At 39.3% G+C, this 24,055-nt stretch overlaps 1 protein-coding gene across 3 annotated transcripts in view; it reads left to right on the top strand.

Moving 5' to 3' along the window:
• Positions 1–24,055, top strand: part of LOC103824813 (uncharacterized protein C18orf25-like) — a 101,354-nt gene that overhangs the window by 39,146 nt on the left and 38,153 nt on the right. For all 3 annotated transcript variants that reach the window (XM_050986409.1, XM_050986408.1, XM_050986411.1), the window contains exon 3: positions 20,152–20,334. In XM_050986409.1, coding sequence (XP_050842366.1) covers positions 20,152–20,334 — 183 coding nt within the window. The remainder of the gene's footprint in view (positions 1–20,151; positions 20,335–24,055) is intronic.

The raw sequence follows: 24,055 nt of genomic DNA, 5'->3' as shown, positions 1-24,055 counted from the left end.
ATGGTCAGGTTCTGTAGCTGCTTTGTGTATTGTAATATGATGCTTGTCTTGTTTCAGAAATACCTTAGCTAATGTTTGTGTGTTTGGATGGCATGCACATATTGTTTATTATTCCTCAAACAGGTACAAAGCCTCTGGGTTTTTTTGGTTTTATTGCTTTCTAGATGATTCCTGAGTGAACTCTAAACATAAAAATATAGCTACTCCTGCCTTTTGTTATTGATATGTAGAGTAAGGTAATGAGGATGGCCTTTTCTTCTTGCTGCTGAAGTTCTTTCTGATAATCCCAAAGCCAGTCATTTTAACCATCATTTTGATGGAAAGAATGAAGGAGAAAAATTTCCTTCCAACTATTCCCTGTTTTCTGCCTTTCCTAGGATTAATGCTAGGAATGCTGCACAGCTGGTGGCTCATGTGAGGAAAGGCACATTTCTAGTTGTTGTGAGGTTGATCACTCCTACATGTCATGTGTATTAACCCTGTGATGGAGCTGTGTCCATCAGACCTAACAGAGGTTGCTTTTACCTCATATATTAGCATAGCATTCACATATCTTTTCATGCTTGTGTGTTTTTGTTATTTTCTTCATTGGAGTTTGAGTTTTCCAAAATTAGACCAAGAACTTTGGGCTTAGCTACTTTGGATGCTGCAGTCACTATAGCATCCTTTATCTCTCTCTCATGTAGAATTTTGTCTGTTTTTAACAGTCTGTTAAAAAAGGATTCAAGTATGTAAGTACAATATGCATAATTATTCAGATTTACAGTTAATAGTATTTTGGATCACAGCTTAACAGAACTAAACATGTTATTGTATGATGGTTTTTAACACCTTCAGTTGAATTAAAAACAGAAATTGCAAGGGAATTGGACTAATTTAGTTTATTTATAAATTAAAACCTTTGACAGAATTGTCTGAGAATTCTAGAATAAAAATAATTTTGAAGCCAAAATGTCTATTATAACCTCGGTGAGTGTAAATTTTTTTTTCCATTAATACTGTTGGCTGATATTTGCTAATTCCTCCCCAATTGTCATATCTAAGGGACAGCATTAGAAAAGCTGTTTTCTTGAGTTAGCATGCCTTAATAAGCAATAATATGTTCTTATTTAATGATATCTTATCAAATGGCCTCAATGTCTTTAAAGCTAGCTTCAGTCGTGCTGGGGGATCTGGAGGAACGACCAGGGAAATTCCAGGATTGCTTGACAGGGGCACCATGTGGGATAGGAACTGCATAGGCAATGTCCTGGTAGGGGCCATGAACTGCTTTGCCAAGATGCAGAGGCAGACAGAGGAGAAATTTCACATGTGGATAAAAAAGCTTACTCGTCTTGACATGGACAAAGAAAGCAAACAGCTGGAACCCAGAGAACCTAAAATTCAAATAGTTGTCCAAAGAACCCCCCCTACCACACAGTCAGGGGCTTTCATACAGATGCCTGATAGCCAAGTACTTTCATAGCAGTTGTTTAATTTTTACATGGGCTATCAAAATGTCAGTGCTACGTTAGAGTTTCCAGTGACTTTTAATAACAGTTTTCTACATATCTTTTCAGAGAATGGGAATATTGCAGAGCTTGATCTGAATCAATAAAAAACTGGAAAAAAAAATCGCATCTTTGCAATTTTGATGTTAATTTGGATTATGCTAAAAACAAGGTTTCCTTTTCTCTCCATATGTTTGTTTTGTTTCCTCTTTTGGGTTTAAATACCATGGTGGTTTTTTTTTTTTTTTTTGGTTTATCATTTTATAGCGAATATATATGTTGTTTATGCATGTGTCAGCACCTTTAAAGATTTGTAGGGGAAACCACCCTAACCTTTCATCACCAAACTTGAGAAAGTATAACTTAAAATCCTTGTTTAGATAACCCAAAATCAGTAGAGTTATGTTTGCTACAGTAGGAGCATTCATCCAGATGCTGTTTTTGCATGTTAAAACATTTATATAAGTACCAGACTAGATACAAACTCATAGCATTTTCCTAACTATGTTTGCTTCTGAGTTTTTCAGTTTGAACATGTCATACATTATTGTTCTTTTTCATTTTAGGCAGAAATAATAAATAAGCTTACCTTTAAGATTTAGCTATAGATAACAAATGTGCACAACTGATTTTTTTTTGTCTCCCAATTAGTGGTAATTTTCTGTCTAGAGTTTTTATTAATGTCTCTGCTGTGTTGCACATGGCATATTTGATGGAAGCAGCTGTCATATATTGTGTGCACAAATAGGCACATGTACAAATGGATATGTTTGGTTTGGGTGGAAGTAATCTCTCGTTTTAGGTGTTTAGTTTGCTGCTCCCTGGATCTCCTCCTGAGTCAATGGGAAGAGAGAAGCACCTACAGAGGATACCTTCTGGCAGTCTTTCTCTTTCATTAGTTGTCTAAACCTTCCTTATCAACAGTTTAGAATAGATAACTTCTGGCTGAAATGAGGTGAGATAAATCACACCGAACTGCATGTGCATGCATGACCTGTGCACACAAATGACTTCTGCTTTCTTTCTGTTTATGCAATCAAACTGCATCCTTCATGATAGAATAAAAATAGTCTTGTCAGTCCTAAGATAAGCAGCTGTCAGTGGATGGATTGAGCCTTGACACAGGATGTTAGAGGAAGGCCTGACAGTCAGGTAAATAAACTGCAGTGGTCTGGAGATTGCTGCTCTGAGTCAGACAGCAAGAGCTTCTTCTGAACCATGTTTGAATGCCACTGAAATAATTATTTTTTTGTGATGGGGAATGCCAGAACATTAGTTTCATTTAATTAATGCAAAACCTCACTATTGTATGGGTCTTTTTATACTAATAGTTATCCTGAATAGACCGGCTTGAAACTGTGGTATTTACAGTTGCATTAATTTAAACTATTTATTAGAATTCTCTATTTAATTATTACTTTTATCACTATACGCTGGAATTTTATTGGTTACCTTTCCATTGAGACCTATCTTCATGTCAAATAAGTTCTCTGTAGCTGCCAAAAATGTATATTTTTCATCAGTTAAACTTGCTAAAAGTTTCTAATGCAAATTAAATCAGAATTTTAGTAATGGAAATGGAAAGTCTTTATAGACATAGTTTAAGTAAAGAGAATGCTATATGTCTCCATAAGCTCTGTTATTTTGCTTTTTGAAAGAGACACTTTTTTCCTAATTATTTTAGTGTAATTCCTTTTCTTTCTATGGGAAATATTCACTGTATCTTCTGTAAGTCTGATTTTTAATTTTTTTAAATCTCCCTGAAGTCAGTGGGAGTTATTTCATCAATTTATATTGGGGTTTGGATCAAACATGTAACAGAAACTCAAGAATTTTTTTTTTTAATCAGTATATTAACACTGGTGTTTTTACATTATTCTTGGCCTAGACTTACTTTTATTTTAAGTATGTGATGCCTTAATTAAAAAAATAAGATTAGAGAGCTATATTATTTTCAGAGTAACTGTTTGAAAGACTCTGCAGGAGATCATTTTAAGTACTGGAATGATTTCTTGCCAGATTACCTTCATGAATAATTTTGATAAAGATTTTGATATGAGCTTGTATCTTGGTTTGAAAAGACAGGTGTCTGCTAAGGAAGGCAAGAGCCTCCCCTGAAATGGAAAATGTAAACCCCCTCCCTCCAAATTGTTATAATTTTGAAATTAAGGGGCTCTCAGGCAAAGATATGGGAGTAGGAATAACAGTTCTTTATTAGGGAAGAAAATAAAAATAAAATAAAATAAACAATGCAGTAATACAAAATAACCCTGACAGAGTCAGAATACGACCTGACACCCTGTGGGTCAGGATGGTGGTAGCAGTCCAATTGAAATGGTGGCTGCAGTCCTCCTGGAGTGACAGACGTGGTTCTGTTGAAGCAGTGATCCTGTAGAAGGGTGTAGTTTTCCTCTGAAGATCCAGTGGTGGTGTAGATGGGCCTGGCCTTCCTCTGGGAATCCAGTGGAGAAAGCTGCCCTGGTGTCCCAAAATCTCAGATTATATCCAGTTAGGAATGCTTGGCTCCTACCCCTGGGCAGAACATCTCACAAAGGGATGATGTAATTTTTATCAGTCATGCAGTGAGACTCAATGGCCCATTAACAGAAGATATTTCCTGGAGGGAGGATTGGTTTGTGGAAGAGATAACCAAAACTGCCCAATTAGCAGAAGACAACTGCCACACCTCTAACAAATGGCAAATAGAATACACACTTATTTTACAATCCAGGACAGCTTGTTAGAAAAATCCCTTATCTAAAATTGTGTGCATTTCAGGTAAAAGTTAAGCAAGTTATTCTGTTGATTGTAATTTAATAAACTTGTCCTCATCTCTTTAGCATTTAATATCCTTCAGGGTAGATTATTTGCTGATATATATGGAAAAAATAAATTAAATTCTTCTGGTGTTCAAAGATTAAATATATATATATATATATATATATATATATATATATATATATATAAAATACCTCTATGATGATGATAAGAGCAGCATATTTTAAAGCATGACAACTTTCCAAGTGTTCCCATTGATGTAGAACCACCTTTTTGCAGTGACTGCTTTCTTTCAATGTGTAAGAGTCCCTGTACTGGCTTTGGAATGGTATTCTCCAATTTTGTGTTCACACTGAAACCACTACAAACTACTTGCTGCTTGCTCACAGAGAATTGGAGGCACAAAAGGTAAAGATCATGGGTTGAGATAAGAACAATTTCCTGGAAACAGCAATGAGATAAGAAAAGCAACAGTAACAGCTACGATACTAATAACAAAAGTTTACAAGAGAGGCGAGCAATTCACTGTGCAAATGCTTACCACTGTACCACCAACAGAGCCTGACAACATGCAACTGCTGCCACATTACCGCAACCCAAAAGGGACCCCTTTCCCCATTCCCAAAAAAACTTGTGTGAAGGAGTATGGAATAACATCCTGGTTCTAGCCATGCCCCATCCTGGCTACTGTAAAAATTAACCCTGTCCTGTACAGAACCAGGACATTATCCAGTACTTATTCTACACCATCTATGTTATGCCCAGATCCTACACCTTCCAACTATATACATATGCACACATGTATATATACATATACAAGCAGAGGTGACATTTCCATAGTCAATGGGCTGTTCCCTCCAAGATGTTTGTTGAGTTTATTTAGTCCATGACTGTGGGTTCTATCCATCCTAGATGTCTTTGTGGGCAGAAGGGCTTGTGAGTTGTTAGCTGGTTGCTGTATCACTTGCTCATGACTGGTGTATCTGGAGCAGTCCCTCCTCATTGTCCCTGGTAGTTATGGCATACAGCGGCAGTGTCATTCCTCAACCAATATTATGCAATTCAACATTGGTGACTGTTCTCACCCAAAAATCAAATCCCCTTAAGATTTACATTTTGTTTCCCTGTCCCTCTGCATTACCCACCCAGGCCCTCGAGCAAAAACAATCCCACAGATGGGTTTGCCTTTGCTTGAGGCAGGATTAATCCAAACTGTCTTCCATAACACATTCCTCATATATACCATGGGGACTTCATCCCCACCTATGGCACGTGGTGGTTTTGATTGGGCAGGGCCAGCTCAATTGGCAGCGCCTCTAGTGTTAACTGACCAGGTGGCCTTTGCTATATGTAGATCCCAATGTTTGAAGGTTCCCTCACCCATTGCTTTCAGAGTGGTTTTTAACAGTCCATTGTACTGTTCAGTTTTCCCAGAGGCTGGTGCATGATAGGGAATATGATACACCCATTCAATCCTGTGCTTTCTGGCCCAGGTGTTTATGAAGCTATTTTTTAAATGAGTCACATCATCTGACTCAATTCTTTCTGGGGTGCTATGTCACTGCAGGACTTGCATTTCAAGGCCAAAGATGGTGTTTCGGGCAGTTGTGTGTCACAGGATGTGTCCAGCCATCCAGTGATTGTTTCCAACAATGTAAGCAAATAGTGCTTGCCGCCTTGGCAGGTTTGTGGGAGTGTGATGTAATGAATCTGACAGGCTTCCCCATATTTATATTTTGACTATTGTCCCCCCCATACCACAGAGGCTATACCTGCTTGGCCTGCTTGATTGCAGTGCATGTTTCACAGTTATGGATAACCTGGGAGATAGTCTCCATGGTTAAGTCCACCCCTTGGTCACAAGCCCATCTGTATGTTACATCTCTTCCCTGATGACCTGAGGCATCATCGGCCCACTGAGCCAGAAATAATTCAACCTTATGGTGCTGGTCCAGATTTACCTGAGACACTTTATTCTTGGCAGCTGGATCTACCTGTCTGTTGTTGCAATGCTCCTCATTAGCCCAACCCTTAGGTACGTGTGCATCTACATTATGGACTTTTACAGCCAACTTGTCTACCCAGGCAGTGATCTCTTGCCCCAGTTCAGCAGCCCAGATGGGTTTTCTTCTGCACTGACTATTGGTCTTTTTCCATCGGTCCACCCACCCCTACAGAGCATTTGATACCATCAACAAGTCAGTGCAGAGATGTAGTGTTGGCCATTTCACTCATTCAGCTGGAGCCAGTTGGATATCTTTCAGCTCTGCAACCTGACCTAATCTACCTTTGGGACAGTTTGTGATGATCTCCAAGATCCCAAGGCAATTAGGATTTCCTATCTGAGATTACTGTGTGATCAGTGATCCACTTAATCCACAAGGCACCAGTGGCATGATGTGTGGAAGAGACTTTCCCTTTGAACAGCCAGCCCAGCACTGCCAGTCAGGGTGCCAGGGGGAGCTGTGCTTTGGTGCCAATCACTTCTGAAGCAGTGTGAACCCCTTAATAAACTGCCAGTAACGCTTTTTCAGCTGGGGTTTAACAGGCCTTGGATTCATTGTATCCCTGACTCCAGAATCTGAGGCCATGTTCGAGTCTCCCTGGGTACTTCTTTTCAGAGACGCCAGGAAGGACCATTCTCCCCAGCTGTGGAGTAAAGCATGTGCTTCACATCCTGTCCTGACTGGCCTAAGGGCTACTGCATGAACAATTTCCTGTTTAATTTGTCCAAAAGCTTTTTGCTGTTCAGGATCCCACTTGCAGTCATTCTTATTCTGGGTCACATGATAGACAGGTCTGTTCTTACTGAAGTTCCAGCATGTCCAGCACAGTGGCACTCAGCGATGGTGTGACTTTGTTCAAGCCACGATAGTCCACTGTTAGCCTCCACTCTCCATTGTACTTATTCACTGGCCATATAGAACTATTAAAGGGTGAATGAGTCTTGCTGACCAATCCCTGGCTCTCTAGTTCACAAATCATCTCATGCATGAGAGTCCAAGTTAGTGTGGTGTTGTCAACAGTGTAGTGTTGTGGTACTGATTGGTACCTGTTGTTCTTGGAGCCTCAGCAGTCCCGCAGCAGAAGGGTCCTCTGAGAGACCAGGCAAGGTATTAAGCTCTCTAATTTCCACTGCCTCTACAGCAGATATCCCAAAAGCCCCACAATACCCTTTTGGGTCTTTGAAATACACTCTCCTGAGGTAATCTATGCCAAGAATGCATGGAGCCTCTGGGCCAGTCACAATGGGGTGGTTTTGCCATTCGTTCCCTGGTCAGGCTTACTTCAGTTCCAGTATAGTCAGCTGTTGGGATCCCCCTGTCACCTCAGAAATGGAGATGGATTCTGTCCCTACATATCTCAATGATATCAGCGTACATTGTGCACCAGTGTCAACTGAAGCCTTATACTCCTGTTGGTCTGATGTGCCAGGCCATCAGATCCACACAGTCCAATAGATCTGACTGTCCCTTTTGTCCACCTGGCCAGAGACAGGGCCCCTCTTGTTCTGATCTGATATGTGGGGTCGTGGGTTAGAGACAGACCCAACACAACACCAGTGGGTCATCAGCAAACAGCCATGAGTTTAATATGGCTGCCCCTTTTACAGGGCTTTGGATTTCCCAGGCTCAGAATTGGATGAGACATCTCTCTGCCCATCTCTCTCTGGCCAGTGGTGTATCTGCATCTCAGCTAGAACAGGGTTGGCTGAGGCCTTTGCTTGGGTTTGAATCCAACCTATCCCACCTTATCTGAGGACTTGTTTTCTTCTAGGTTGGTTGAGTTTAGGGGGCAGCTTCAGATCAGCTGCAATGCGACAACACTGGTCATAGTACTTGTTGCTCACTTCATGTAAATATGCGTTGGAGGCCCCTTCAAGAGGATCTGAAAAAACATCAGCCCTTTTTTCTGTCTGAGGACTTGCCCACTAGAAACTGGTGTAGCATTTATCCCTGAAGAATTTCCTGTGGTGGTTGTTCTTCCTCTCATTTCACATCCCCGTGCTGCTAGGCCAGGGGCAGATTTCAATCCCACTTCCTCATGTCTTCTCCATGGTCATGCAGGTAAAACCACAGATTACCTGGTGGTTTGTACCCTTTCTAGTAGGGGAGCGCTTGTCCCAATAGCAGAGACTCTGGTCTGTACTTGCAGGGCATGGAACATTTCCTTCCTAACTTGCTTGACTCTTTCAAGTCTGTCTGCAGTCTTGGACAGTTGGTACAGAGCTAAGGTGCAGGTGAGTAGGGAGGAAAAACGATGAGTTTGCTGGAGTCAAGTAGTCAGCTAAAGCACTGATTGTTCTTCTTTCATTGACATCGATGTCAATGAGTTGGTGTTCGATGATGATACACTGTACAAACTTCCGTCACATGGACTGTGTACACTGGACCTCATCTGGATCTAGAGGGGACTGCTTGGTATTTGAATCCCTATAGATTAGCGCAGCTAATTCTCTCAGATACTGGATACCTTGCTCCATGGCATTCCACCTGCTTGGGTGCACTACTGCATCATCTTGAGAGAACACCTTTCCCTCACGCTTGACAGGTGTCGCCTCCAGAGGCTGAGTTTCTGTTCTTTCCCCAATCCCCTCATCAATGCCCATGGATGCCAGCTGCTTGGCTTTATTACCATCTAGTTTCATGTTATGGGCCATGATATCACAGCCTGGGAGCAGCCAGGTCACCAGGGGCTCACCTGATTGTTGGCTGAAATCTTTTTGCATGTCTTGCAGCTCACTCAGGGATAAGGATTGGACTATTATCTCTGACTCTGCCTCTTCCTCCTGTTGCGAGGATCCTACTTTCTCTTCATCCCCCACTAAGCAAACTGATTTGGTCTTGGATTTCTTCTGTATAGGAGTGACTGCTACTGGTACAAGTTGTTCCTTTGGTTCAGTTGCAGTGTGAGTTGCCACAGTGCCTGTTGGTCTGCTTTTCTCCTCCTCCCTCTGAGGATTCTGTCTAATATTGAGCCATGTCCAATAAATAGTAGCCAGTGACCAGCATGTTGCATAACTTCGTGCCTCTGGAATTTCCACATCATTTTCCTTTCACATATTTTTTCACTTTAAGAAGGTCCTGTAGTTCAGGGGTGAATTTCCAGACTATCAGAGAAGTCCTCCAAATACTGGTCCATGTCCTCCCACATTCCATACCACCTATGACTATCCACCTTTGAGGCAGATCTTTGAATGACCTCCCTAGAAATCTCTTTTGTGACTCTAAGTAGGGTGTGGACCTCACTGAGGAGACCTGGCAGATTTAGCAACAATAACATGCTTTCCTTAGCATTCAAATGAAATTCAAAATTCTCAGAACCTTTTCTACCAGGCCTGAAGGAGGAAAAGGGGGTGTAAGGGTGGGGAAAATCATCCTCCCCTGTTCCCTCCACAGACTGGGTATGATTATTAATGCACTCCCAAAAGTAGTGCCTGAAGTAAGGGTAGGAGAGCAGCACTGAATACACATCCCAAATGACACTCATTGCCCTTGATGTTATCGTATCATAAAGTCATATCCCTCAGTACAGCAACAAAGAAATCCTGATCCCTTCTCCCTGCTCTGTAAAAGACCACTGTGATGGGCACATTGCATATACAAAGAATATATACAGGATTCGGTTCCACAATCACAGGAACAGACCAAGCAACATTGTGACCAGTGGTTCATTGCCTCATACAACAGATGCTTAGATCAAATTTGTTTCCAACCCGCTCTAGGCAGATCTGTTGCTATCTCAACCCTTTGTGCCTCACATAGGGCACTAAATAAGACTGTCATGATTTAGGAATGGTATTCTCCAATTTAGTGCTCCCACTTGCTCACTCTGCCCTCCCTCTCTGCTGGTCTGGAGAAGAAAATTGGAGAAACAAAAGGTAAAGATTACAGGTTGAGATAACAATTTCCTGGAAACAACATAAGGAACAGTAACAGCAACAATATTAATAACAAAAGTGTTCAAGAGAGGTGAGTGATTCACATGCAAACGCTCACCACTGTACCACCAACAGAGCCTGACAATACCAGACCTTTGTCTGGTCTGGCAAGGTCCCTTCCCTCCTTCCTGGAAAATGACCCTGAGGTGGTATAGAGTAACCTCCTGGTCCTAGCCATGCCCAATCCTGACTACTGCAAAAATTAACTCTGTCCTGGCTGGAACTAGGACAGCCACTTAACTCAGTATGCTTAAAAGCATGCCTTTAACCTTTTTTATAAAATAGTATATATGGAGCAATTAGGTATTTGTAAACAAATTTTGTAAGGAGATCAGTTTAACTTATTTATTCCTCAGACTGAAAAACCTTTATATACGGATCTCATAAATGGATAATAGCTTTGTTCGGAATGTAGCCAGTGAAATTTCTGCCAAGTCTCAATGTCTCTGTCAGGTAGTTAAAAAAACATAAAATTGTAATAATTCTGTGTATTAATAGATAAAATTTGGATTTGGTTAGTAAGAGTCAAAATTTAAAACCTTTTAATTTCATCAATTTCAGTTAATTGTTTATTTCAGTGCAAGCAACTTTGAATGTGAAAGAACAAGCAGAGGATAACAGGTGCTGAGCATAGATTTTAAAGTTGTGCTCTTTCCAGGATAAAATTATCCCAAGGTACACAGAAGACTGAGGGAATTGTTCATATGAGATATAATTTAAACTTAATTTCCCCATAAAACCTATCTAGTGTTAAGAACACTTGTGCAAGATCAATGGTTGTAAATAGTAAATATTAATTTCTTTGGTCACCCTTTTCACTTGCCTCAAAACTGGAGCCAGGTCTTCAGCTATCATAAATCAGCTCCTCTGAAAATGGTTGTAAATGGTAAATATTAATTTTTTTGGTCACCCTTTTCACTTGCCTCAAAACTGGAGCCAGGTCTTCAGCTATCATAACTCAGCTCCTCTGAAATGAAAAGTGTGTGTTGATTTACACAGTTGAATAGCTGGTCCATGAGCTTGTTTTCCATGTGAAGCAGTATGTTTCTCTGTGAACTGAGAGGGGAACCCCACCCTTCTGTTGTTGTTCAGGTGTAGTATAATCTACCTGAGGAAGGATTTGGCAAGCTGTACCATTAAACAGGAACATCTCTTTTCTTGCTTTGTATTGTGAATTTGAGAGATTCAGAGCCCTGAAGAAACGAACCTTCAGATACCAATAATAGTGATGAGTCTGTATTTTTAATAAGTGTGCGACAGACTTTGGCATCTCTTTGGGAAAACAGATTCCCAATACATTTTTTCAGATTATGGGTTGTTTTCTTCTGGAAATTCTTTTGCTATATTAAATGCAGCGATATGTTTGTCATGATTTCCATTATAAGGTCTTATTTTTAAAGGACTTTGACTATGAATTTTTGGGAAGTTAAAATTGCTTCAGCTGAAATTTTCATATAAATTTTAACCTCATCCATTCTGTATTTCATTAAATCAGTCTGACTTATTTTAAGATTATCAGAAGGAAACTCTCCTACTTTCCAACTCAGTTACATTTTGAATGTATGTTTATGCTCACATCTCAAGAAATTACTTGAAAACCACCAAATGTAACAAGTAGAGGAGAAATCAGTTTTTCACAGATGTGGAGAATCACAGATGACAAAGTTTCCCTAGGTTTTATATTTCATAATGGAGTAAAGAAGCACTCAGTTTTCATTAAAGAATTTTACTTATGGTTTCAAAGATTGAATACATTGAGTCAGATCACCTGGTGTAAACTAGTGTAATTCTGGTGTATATTCCTAGAGGTCAGAGAATCATAGAATAGCTTGGGTTGGAAGGGACCTTAAAGACCATCCATTTCCAACCCCCCTGCCATGGACAGGGATACTTTCCACTAGACCAGGTGGCTCCAAGCCCCATCCAACCTGGTCTTGAATACTTCCTAGGATAGGGATTCACAACTTCTCTGGGCAACCTGTTCCTATATTGTAATTTTTAATATTGAATTACATGTTTTCTAATGTGGCAGCTGTTTCAGCATAGGAGTAATGGGACACCCATACCACTGTGGAGTTAGGATTTAGCAGCAGGTGAAATACAGCTTCCTTTGCAAAAGAAAAAGGTTTATGTGAAGGCTTCATTTAAATGTCTCTAAATGTCAAACTGACAGCTCAGTAAATGAAAAATTAAAGGATTTTCTCCTAGAATTTGACTATTTTTAGGAATCCTTGAAAGTCCAGGGGCTTTAATGTGCAGTGGTTTTGCAGACTTGGCTGCATGTTCTTTCCCAGGCATTTGTGCTGCTTCCCTCCCTCAAGTGGGGTTTGGCAAGCAAGGTCTTTAGGAAGTTCTACCCTTCACACTTTTAAAAAATCTGAATATCTGGGATTTTGCTTCAAACATCTGAATTCTCTGTTTTTATTTAGAAAAAACATTGAAGTAAAGGCAGTAAAACTTTTTCAGTTTTTCCATTTCAAAACATGACTGAGCAAGGAAAAAAGAAAAAGTCTTAAACCTTTCATATATCCTAGACTTCAGTATAATTTTTAACAGTATTTTGATAAAATAATTCAGGCAGAAATATACATCTCTATTTTTTAAGTTCACAGTGTCTTTTGGTGTTTTTGCAGGATAGGTTATTTTATCTCATCTGCCAGAGTTAAGACTGGATGACCAATTTTAACTTCAATGAAACAGGATTATATTTGGTATTTTACAAATTGAAATGTGTTTACTTTCACTGATTTCTCTTGTTAATATATTTTGCTTCTTCCTGTATCCACATACTGTAAATCTCTTTTTTTTTTTAAAGTAATATTTCAAGTGTGTTAAGAAATTAAATTCTAGCCCCACTGATATTAGTAGAAGTTTGCTATTGGTTTTAATGGGGCTAGCATTTAATCTCATTAGAAATTAAATTATTCTGTAGTTTTTGGTCAGATCCTTCAGATGAATTTCAGGGGAGACTTTGCCTGATGAGGGTGTCTAAATCAGACCAGCTGAGTAGATATTTCTAAAATAATTGGAGTCTGCACTGTGACCATTGCAGTTACATTTGGAAGCAGTAGAACAAATGCACTTTGTAATTTGTACTGTAAAAGCTAAAATATTTGGGCTGATTGATAAAAATAGTACCTTGAAGACATGAAGCTAGAAACTAGTCTTTCTCACAAATTTTTAGTCTCATAGTGTTAGATCATCAAAATGAAGGCTCGTGAAAAATAGGCTTATTAAGTTAGAAGCATTTTCAAACACTCTGTTAAATCTCGCCAACTGATAGGAGCAACTGATTAGTCTGGAACATCAAAAGCTTTGCATCAAGGCTGTATCAGTCCTTCCTTGAGAAAGTGCAGTTTGTACTTGCAAAAATATGATGTTTTCTGAAGGGGTATGTAGGGGGTGTGTGTTTGCTGCCTTTTCCTAATGTAAGTGGTATTTACACCCAGAATTATTTTTTTTAACTGTCATGGCTATGTAAGAGTGTAGGTTGTGATGGTTTCCAAAAGCCTCCTGATAGATTTTTGCAAGTAAAACTGGGGAAGAGATCTGTCTGATATATCTGTCTCCATAATAAATGAATCAGTAGATAGCATCAGGGTAAATAAGTCCTGTAATAAGAAATAGAGGCCACTTCTCGATAATTTCAATGCACAGCCATATTCCATGTGCTTTTGCTTCACACACAATGAAAAAGACTTTATTATATCTTTATATATAATTTGATGAAACAAATCGAAGACATTTTCCATCTAGTCATCAAAAAGCCTGAAAGAATGAATTTTGATCAGCAAGACTTGAATTTTTTGAGATCTCTTTTGATGTGATATATTAAAAATGATCCAGTCTGAGAACAAATACTCATTTGATAATGTTGTTTAGATTTTATTATTTTATTATGGTTATAAAAACAAACACAAAACCTTTGCTTTGTGGAATTAAGGAAAATGGGAGGAAAGTGGGTTCACCAATAAAGTTCACTTTATGATTTTGGAAGGAATGCTGTTACACTATTTTTTTAATGCATTTACAATGTATTCTTTGCCTAACTCTGTAAATTTTGAAATGTAACTACTGTAACCTCAAATAAATAAATAAATAAATAATCATCATAATGAAGTGTTTCATGTTGCTAAACAACATTAAAAAAAGCACAGATCCTGGCCCCCATGCTGTCATGGGAATTGTTTTAGGGTCTAGCTAGTTTATGCCATTTGAACTGTGCATACTTTATGAAACAGTAGCTCTAGGTCACATTTGAAATAATAACAGGGTTGTATTGCTTATCTAAACAAAAAGGCTGTTAGCCTGTAGTCTTTTATATGAAGCCTTTCTGTTTGGATCAAAGTTACTGATGTGTCTACTGTAAAATATTTTAGCAAGTCATTTAAGATGTATCTTCTAGGTTTTGACACACAAAATATTTCAATTACTGTAATGATCATCTGATCTTAAAATTTATAGGTCTTAGACTCCATTACATGTTTTGTGTAATCTTGAAGTAAATGGCATTATTGCTTAAATTTAAATGTCAAGTGTAATTGAGGGCATTCTTAACTCCTATTATTTGAAAATGTTTCAGTATTTCCTTTTGTTATATAAAAATACATCCAATTTAGTTTGAGAGATTGAGACAAAGCAGTACCTATATTCACAGTAAAGATGTAGAGGTGAGGCTGGAAGAAGCTGTGTCTCTTTTGACTTTCAATTACTTAGGTGCCACTGTGTGTCACTGTTTTAGCTTTTGCACATTTCATGAAAGCATTCCTAGACACTATTTTTAAGCTCTTCAGTAATTTGAGGGGAGTACTGTTTTCACCAAAGCTGAGCTCCTCTGCTTGTTAGCCTTGAGCAAGCTGCGAATCTCTGCTTGCCTCAATTTCCCCCATAGGCAAAAGGAGGTTAATAAGCACCTCAGAGTTCTTTGAGATCCTCTAGTGGAAAGCTTTCTGTGAGAGTAAAGTGCTGTAATTATTATTGCTAATATTATTGGACCTGTTATGTGTGTTTTAAAGCTTAATGATATTTACACCTAAATAAGGCTCCATGTCTCCTTCATTGTAAACACACTGACGACTCCAGAGGGCAATTCAGACCATCAAAATTAGACTTTTAATTCTGAAATTATTTTAATTGGAATAGCCTTCTGGAGATATCAGTCTTTTTCCTCTACTTGTAGAGAAAACAGCAAAGTTTAAATCCCATCCCTAAAGCTGGAATTAATCTTGCTGAACTTCAGAGATGGAAAAGTTAGGTGCCTTGGCTAAGGTGGCTGCCTAAGGTCTTTTTGTTTACTAGGGAAGGAGGGGAGATGGTGATGCTACAGGCTGCAATTTCCAGACTGGGATTACCTTACTCTGAACAACTTGTCTGGCTACAGTGGTAGGGAGTTTAGGTGATGATGAGCTTGGAAGAACTTGCCTAAATTTAGGAAAGCTAAAGTAATGATTTAGAGTCAGTCTCATGGAATGGTTTAGGTTGGAAGGGACCTTAAATGACTCCCTAGTTCCAACCTCTCTGCCATGGGCAGGGACACTTTCCACTAGACCAGGTTGTTCAAAGCCCCATCCAACCTGGCCTTGAACACTGCCAGGGATGGGGAATTCACAGCTTCCCTTAGCAACCTGTTCCACTGCCTCGCCACACTCAAAGTCAATTCCTGTCCAATATCTAATCTAACCCTGCCCTCTGTCATTTTTAAGCCATTCCCCCTTTTCTTATCCCTCCATGCCCTTTTCCAAAGTCCCTCTCCAGCTCTCTTGTAGGCCCTTTAGGTACTGGAAGGTGCTCCAAGGTCTCCCTAGAGCCTTCTCCAGGCTGAACCACGCCAACTCTCTCAGCCTGTCTACATAGATTTAAAGGTCTAAATTCCCCATTCATGTTCTGCTAGCTAAAATCTTTTTGTTTCCTGTGCAGATACACAGTGGTTGCAGTGCAAAAGTATAGTGCTTCTTATAGAATCACTGCTTTTAACCTATAGCTGAGATTTTACTGTTGATTCTCCCATTTTACTTGTGTTGCCATTATAATGAAATAAGGGATAATAGGAGCATGGATCTTGCAACACAGTTTAGACCACTGAATGTTGAGATGTGGCTCTATGAAAAACATGGGAGCAGATAGCAGATAAGAAATTACTGACTTTTCTATGTTGCAAGCTTAAAATGAAGGTTGATATCTGTAGACATGGATTTTTGTGCATATGACTTCTGATTTAGTTGTCCTGTGGAGTTAGTTTTAATGTGTAAAATAAGGGAGAATTGGACACTTGGGAACATTGACCCCAAACTGACCTCTGCCTCTGAATTCTTTAAAAATAAAAAATGCAGTCTTTCCCTCCCCCTATTAATATTAAATGTAAACAGCTGGATTTTTCTGATGGTATTTACTAACTTTCATCTTTGCCTTTTTCAAGCATTTGTTGCTTTAGAAGTGAATTATAGCTTATCACCAGGGATATGTACATCTTCCAGCTACCTTTGTTGCCTTTTTCCCAACCTGGAAATGAAACTCGAGATAATTTTAGTAAGGAGGTAATATAAAAGGGGATCTTTATTTGAAGGCCTTCAGTGGCACTTATGGAAAGATGTCCACAAAAGCCCACCCCCTCCAGGGATGAGTACATATTTATAGGTTTTAGGAAATTAGCATAATTGATAAAAAGCACCAATTAGGAGGACAAGTGGTGATGCAATTCCCTCCCAGGTCAAGTCCCTTCTCTGGAATCTCCTCTTTGGCAGTAGCTGTACTTTGTCCATGAAAATGTATCGTGAAGATTTGTTTTCAACCTTGGTTCTCAGGAAGAACCAAGACAGCATTGGGGCCTTGTACCCCCTGGGGCTTGGAACTCTGGAATTTGTTTTGTATTTCTGCTTAAGGAAAGGTCATGGAAAAGTACTGGGAAAACTAGTCACTAATACAATAGACTACAGAGCTACAAATATATGTGCAAAGAATATAGAAAACATAGGAAAAAAGGCAAAACCCAAGCCGGCATCACCTTGGCTTCTCAAAAGACACGATTTTTCTTAAATGGATTGTTTAAATTACTGATAAGGGAACCTCCTAATTGTGTTACATTAAGTTTTGATTCTGGCATGGTTTGTTTTGGTCTGTTTTTCTATCTTTTGAAATCCCATTACAGTAAGTAATTGCAAGGAGTGGCTCTATCGCAAAGAAAATATTATAAAATTCAATTTTGCTTGTAGTTAATCCTTTTACCTTTTCAACCTGAAAGCATTTTTTCACTTTATTTCCTAGCTGAAGCCAATTGTCTTTATTACTTGGTACCACACATAAACTTAGCATCATGTCACCAGGTGATCACATAGTTGGCTAGGGAAGTATTATTTATTTCCAAATTTAACTGCTCCTGTCCCATCCTTATAGCACTGAAAAGGAAACAGGCTTTTGGGGACAGAGGATTTTTTTATATGCCTTTTCTGCAACCTTTATCTAGTTGTAGTTCTCTGCAACTTATTGTTTGGGCATTTTTAAACACACATAGGCACTTATTGCTTATTTCTTCTTTTATACATGCTGAGAATCCAGGAACTTCTTGCAGCATCGTGGCCATTGTCTTTGTTGGTTGTTTACTTGTGATAGATATGGTTAAAACTGGTGTTGGGCCCTTATGTTTTCAAATCTGATTCTGAAAGGCAAGGTTGAGAAAAAAATAGATCTCTGCTGTGATTGCTTTGTAAATAAGCAGCTTGTTTTTTTCCAGATTGGTAAATTGGTGGCTCTTACACTGACAGATGTAATGACAGTATTTAAATTATATTGAAAATATTTTTGTCTGTTTGATGTATACTAAATTGAAGTGGAGTTATACGGTGTTCTGTTTGGAAGTGTGGAAGATACAAGAGTGGAGCTACAGATAACAAGTTTATGCTTGTATTTCCTACTGATGAAGACTTTCACACAAGTTATTTCTATGGGTAGGTGATGAGAATATCACTCTGCATGTATATACATTTATAATACATTTTTGCATGATTATACATGTAGGAGTGGTACAATTTTGACTTGAGACTATTGGTGCCTTTTGTCCCAATGCAATTTTATTTGTGTAGACATGTCTATCTAAAAATCAAATTTCACTTCTGGTTTTGGAGATCTGAATAACAAGTGAGAGAAACAAAGACCTGAAGGAACAGTATGTAGCTCCTGAAATTTTAGATAACCTATTGCAAAAATGGGCAAATAGTCAATATTGTACTTGACCCTCGTATCTTCTCCACTTGACTGGTTTTTTTTATACCTCATGTTATATATGTTCACGTTGAACTCTAATGATAATACTGAAAGACAGCATGCCTCTCTATGATTCAGTCCAGTTGTAGCTTATGCATGTAATTTAATCAGCAGCTGTCACAAATAATTAACTGAACATCAGCCAGCTTAATTTTTAACTTGGTCTTCCGTTATTTTGTAAGTCTTTTAAAAAGAAAAAGATTGCCTTTCAGTTAATTATCATGACTTCTTTTCCAGTCATAATCATCAGTTTTTCATGTTGCAAACAGTTTGACCTTTAATACATTGTCATTTAACTACCCATTTATTTTTGTGAGGTCTGTTTTAAGTTTCTACTATAACATCATTTTATGAAATTGTTGTTTTGGAGGCAGGTCCGATTGGAAATATTTTGTGAATTTCTTCATACCTTGTTGCCATACTGATCTTTAGTATGACTTAAGTGATATGGTCACTCTTCAACAAAGTGTGTTGCTGATCACAAAATAGGCACTTCTGAAAATAGTGAGTTGAATTATGTTTCAGGCACCAAGTTACAAAAACCCAAACTAAACAAAACCAAAACAAAAGAAACCCCACCCTAAAAACCTCAGGAGAAGCAGCTTTTAAGAGAATTAAATTTGAAACTTTTTTCTATTTAATCCTTGATTTTGTTGATGAAGCCTTGGCCCAAAGAGTTTTGATTGTCTCATTTGGGGAGTGGGAACTCCAGCCACTTTCATCCACTGTGAGTCAATAAGCTGTAGCTGGGGTGAACCATTTGAGTTAAACTGCGCATCCTTTCAGAATTATTTTTCCATTCTCTCGGCTTCTACATTAATCTTTGTCTTGAATTTGACTTTTTTTCTGGGCCTCTTCTGTTTCTAGCATGTTTTCCAATTATAAGTGATTTTCATTCATTACAAAGAATATAGTTGGTCCTAACAAAATAGACCAAAAATAGCTTTTTGTTATTCCTCAAGAACAGATTTCAGAATCTCATAAGCTATTTTCTCCCTCTCTTACCTTCTTCACTTTGGTGACCAAAAATGCATATGGTAATCATATTGAATTAAAAGCATATTTATCACTGCACATGATAGTTTTGTTTCTTGTTATCCTTTACTTAAAAAAAAAACAACACCAAAAAACATTGCTACTTTGAAAAAACTCTCTGCCCTTGACAGGTAAATGTTATGAAAGGAAAGTTGCCTAAGGTTAAATTTATTGTCACTGGATCAGTTATATCAAAAAGTTAGTCTTATTCAATCAACCATAATGTAATGTAAGCTCTCACTTGACTTTTGTAAAATTCTCTAGATATTTTGTCTTGCCAATGTAATGTCCTGTATCTTATTATTTTTTATTTTAACCTGAATCCTTTTAAGATTTTAAATATAATGTGATCAGATATGGAGATGTTGATGCATTAATGTAAAAGATAATATACAAATAAGTGATAATTTCATAAATGCATTTTTCTGACATTTGTGTTTTCTGTGTATGCAAAGGTTAAAATGTCTCTGTAATCACAGACTATGTTCATTAACTGAAGTTTAATGATTCATATAATGAATGTATCGCTATAAACTATAAGCTGCATGTAGGAGATTGTATTAATCCTTAAATTATTGTACTTTGTACTTTAGAGGAGGTTTTCACAGTATGAAGACTTCTAATCTGTGTTGTTTTTCTCTACTTCTGCAGATGGACCTCCAGTTATAGCTCACTATGATATATCAGACACAAACTCAGATCCAGAAGTGGTAAATGTGGACAATCTGTTGGCAGCTGCAGTAGTTCAAGAGCACAATAATTCTTTAGGAAATCAAGACTCAGGATCTACTTGGAGAACCAGAGGGCTGCTAGATGAACTGAGTGCTGATACAGGTTTGGTTAAATTCTCTTCCTCTGACATTTGTTCCAACATCTCAGTAGGTATCTCTCTTTTTCTTGGTTTCAGTATTTTTATAGTTTATGCAGCTTTAAAAGCTCCCTAAGTGGATTTTGCAAAAAAAAACCAGTACTGGTGCCTATTAAAAAGGTCTGACATTTATTCCAAAATATAACTCATACAAATTGACATAGATTCCTGCAATGTATTTTTGACACTAATTTTCTTATTTATTTTTTCTCCTTTGTTTCCTTCTAATTACTATTTGGAACTTAGGTCTGAGGTTTTGGTGTTGTTTTTGGTTTTTTTAAATGAAAATTAGCTAAGCTTGTTACTGAATGATTGATTATGACAACCCATGCCACCAGCTATTAAACTTGTCTGCTAAAGAAGAGGTTGGAGCCTAGGTTCTAATGCAGAGTTAGTTTATTTCAGCTCAAGCTGGGTGCCTCCAGAGATGGATCCTGAACAAAGAAATTCCTGGACCTTTATACCCTTACAGTCTGTGCACCCAATCTTGACACACCCTGCATGCATCTCTTGGTCCAATGGTGATTTATGGTCTGGGGTCCTCCAACACATCATTGGATTCTTTCCCCATGTCCACATGGGCAGGCCATTAACTGCTCTTACCTCCCATGTTGAGTCAGCCTTGGGGGCTTCCAGGGTCTCAACCCTTATCTGAACGTATTCAGCCTTTCTCTGCTTCCTCCTCTGTTTAGCCATCCATGCTACTAGAGTTCATTTAAAGTTCACTGTTCCTAAGCTTTAAGCAGGGTCCATTCATGCCAAGCTGTAAGCAAGTTACAATTAAACCTATACAATTAATTTCTGATATTTCATATTTAAATGTAAACTTAATTTGATCCCCAACAGGTCATAATCTAAGTACTGGAATTGTCTGTATCTTTTTTCTTTCTCTCTTCATTTCTTTAAAATACAAGCAGTAAATCTTCCCATATACCTTCTGCACCTTAGAAAATCGGAAAGACCAGCTTTAGATAAACATGAAGGGTAAAAAGGTGCTGGTAAGTGAGCTTAGCATTTTATTGGGTTTGCATAGCCTGGTTTAGGTAGTGAGGGGGCTACAGGGATGACTTCTGTGAGAAGCTGCTAGAAGCTTTCTCCGTGTCTGGCAGTCAATCCCTGGCATCTCCAAAGATGGATGTGCTGCTGGTCAAGGCTGGGCCAATTAGAAATGGTGGTAGCACCTCTGTGATAATATATTTAAGAAGAAAAAAAAATTATTGTGCAGTTATAATTGGGGCCAGAGAAGAGCGGAATGAGAATACGTGAGAGGAGCAACTATGCAGATACCAAGGTCAGTGGAAAAGGAGGGGGAGGAGTTGCTCCAGGTACTGGAGCTGAGATTGCCATGCAGCCCGTGGGGAAGACCATGGTGAAGTAGATGTCACCCTGCAGCCCATGGAGCAGACCCACGCCAGAGCAGTTGGATGCCTGAGAGGAGGTTGGGACCCAATGGGAGGCCTGTGGAGAGAGGAGACCCCTCTGGAGCAGTCTGTTCTTGATGGACTGCACCCTGTGGAAGATTGATCCATGCTGCAGCAGTTTGAGGAGTACTGTTGCCTGTGGGATGGACTCATTGTTACAGCCTGAATTGCTGTTAGTAAAGTCCAGGGTAAAGAAACAAAAAGGGCCTTTGCATAATATCCATAGATGTTTAATTCAGCCGCGTGGTGAGATGTTCAGGTTCCAGGCACACCCACACCCAAGGGTCCAGCTTTCCCCCCCCAGGAGCCTCCCGGGCTGACCTTGGTCTCCAGGCAGTATCAAGGTGAGGGCCAATCAGGGAAATGGGAGGGAGTGGCTCAGGAACACCTATGTTCAGACATAGGAACAGGGGGAGGAGCCAATGGGGTGTAACTTAGGAGATGCCCCTCCCAGGGCTTCCACATTCATGTTGCAGCAGTTCACAAAGAGCTGTTGCTCATGAGATGGAGCCATGTTGGAGAAGTTCGCAGAAAGCTGTCTCCTGTGGGAAGGACCCTACAGTGGAGCAGGGAAACAACTTCTCTCCCTGAGTAGTGGAAGAAGACACAAGTGATGAAATGACCATAACCCCCATTCCCTGTCTCCCTGCATCACTGGGGTAGGAGGTAGAGCCAGGAAGGAGGGAGGGGTGATGTCACTGTTGAGCAAGAAATGACACAGATTCACAAGAAGGTTGGTTGGCACAACAACAGCTTTAATACGAAAAACTCTCTTCTTTTATAGACAGCTTTGACACATTCTACTTGATTGGCTAATTAACAAAAACATCTTTCTCACAGTCTTTGAAAAGAACAGAAAAACTGAGTAGGAAAACACTACCTGCAGGTTGTTTATACTAACAAGTTATCATTGTTTCTCTACAACTCCCTGAAAAGTCTCACAAGTCCACTGCAAGAAAACGAATTTTGTTTTCTTGCTCTCTGACCAGGCTGTCACATCCACAGGGTGAGGGGAAGGTGTTTTTAAGGTTTTATTTTACTTCTCATTATCCTGCTCTGATTTTGTTAGTAATAAATTCAGTATCTCCAATTCTAGCCTGTTTTGCCTGTGACAGTATATCTCTCCTGGTCCTTATCTCAACATATGAACCCTTTGTAATATTTAACATATGAACCCTTTGTTATATTTTCTCTCCCCTGTCCAGCTGTGACGGGGAGTGATAGAGAGCAGTGATTCACGGAAAGACTCCACAACTCATAAAGTTGTAAAGTAGGTATGTATTTATTTGGCGCTGGGCACATGGGGTATAGTTTCTCCAAAAGCACTAGTGCCTCCCAAGAAACCTAACCCTCTTTTTATTCTCTAAAATACTACATATGCATCAAGTTTTGCAATAGTTTCATGCATGATTCCTGGCCCCGCCTAGCCCCGCTTTGTATTTTAATTAGCTTATCAGTCCTTCTGCCCTTACTGCTCAGGTGGTCGAAGTGCTCAGGTAGTCCTCTGGTGGTCGCAGGAGGAAGGGCAAATGAGTCTTCATCAATGTGAACTTTTCCCCTTTTCTTCCTGGTGCATGCTCTTTAGTCTCTTGGCTGTAGCCCAAATTATAGTGCTGGTCTAAGCTGGTTTAGAGTCTGAGGAGCCTCTCTTATCTCCAACAGCTTGCAGGCTCTCCCATTCCTTCTACCTTGTTTTGGGTAAGGAGCTCTTCTTATCAGGATCCCTGCATTCCTTCCTGTCCCATATTCACAGGCCTTGCAAGCAAGTTAAGCAAGTTAAGCAACATAGATCATCTAAATGAGCTATCCTGAATCCTAAATTAATTTCTAACCTAAATTAATTTCTAACCCCCATGTCTCAGCAGCTTTCGTGGGTGCTTGGAATCTAGCCAGCATCAACCCACTCTTCCATAGGGTGCAGTCCTTCAAGGACGGGCTGCTCCAGTGGGGGTTCCTCTCTCCACAGGCCTCCCATAGGGTCGCAGCCTCCTCTCAGGCATCCACCTGCTCCAGCGTGGGTCTCCTCCATAGGCTGCAGGTTTATCTCTGCATCCCCCATGGACCTCCATGGGCTGCTTCACCGTGGTCTTCACCACAGGCTGCAAGGCAATCTCAGCTCTGGTGCCTGGAGCACCTCCTGTCCCTCCTTCTTCACTGACCTTGGTGTCTGCATAGTTGTTCCTCTCACATATTCATGTATTCTCATTCCGCTTTTCTCTGGCCACAATTACAACTGTGCAATAACTTTTTTTTTTTTCTTCTTAAG

The sequence above is a fragment of the Serinus canaria genome, chromosome W (genome assembly GCF_022539315.1).
Source record: "Serinus canaria isolate serCan28SL12 chromosome W, serCan2020, whole genome shotgun sequence".
NCBI lineage: Eukaryota > Metazoa > Chordata > Aves > Passeriformes > Fringillidae > Serinus > Serinus canaria.
Note: the sequence above shows the minus strand (reverse complement) of the source record. Positions and strands in the feature narration are given on the sequence as shown.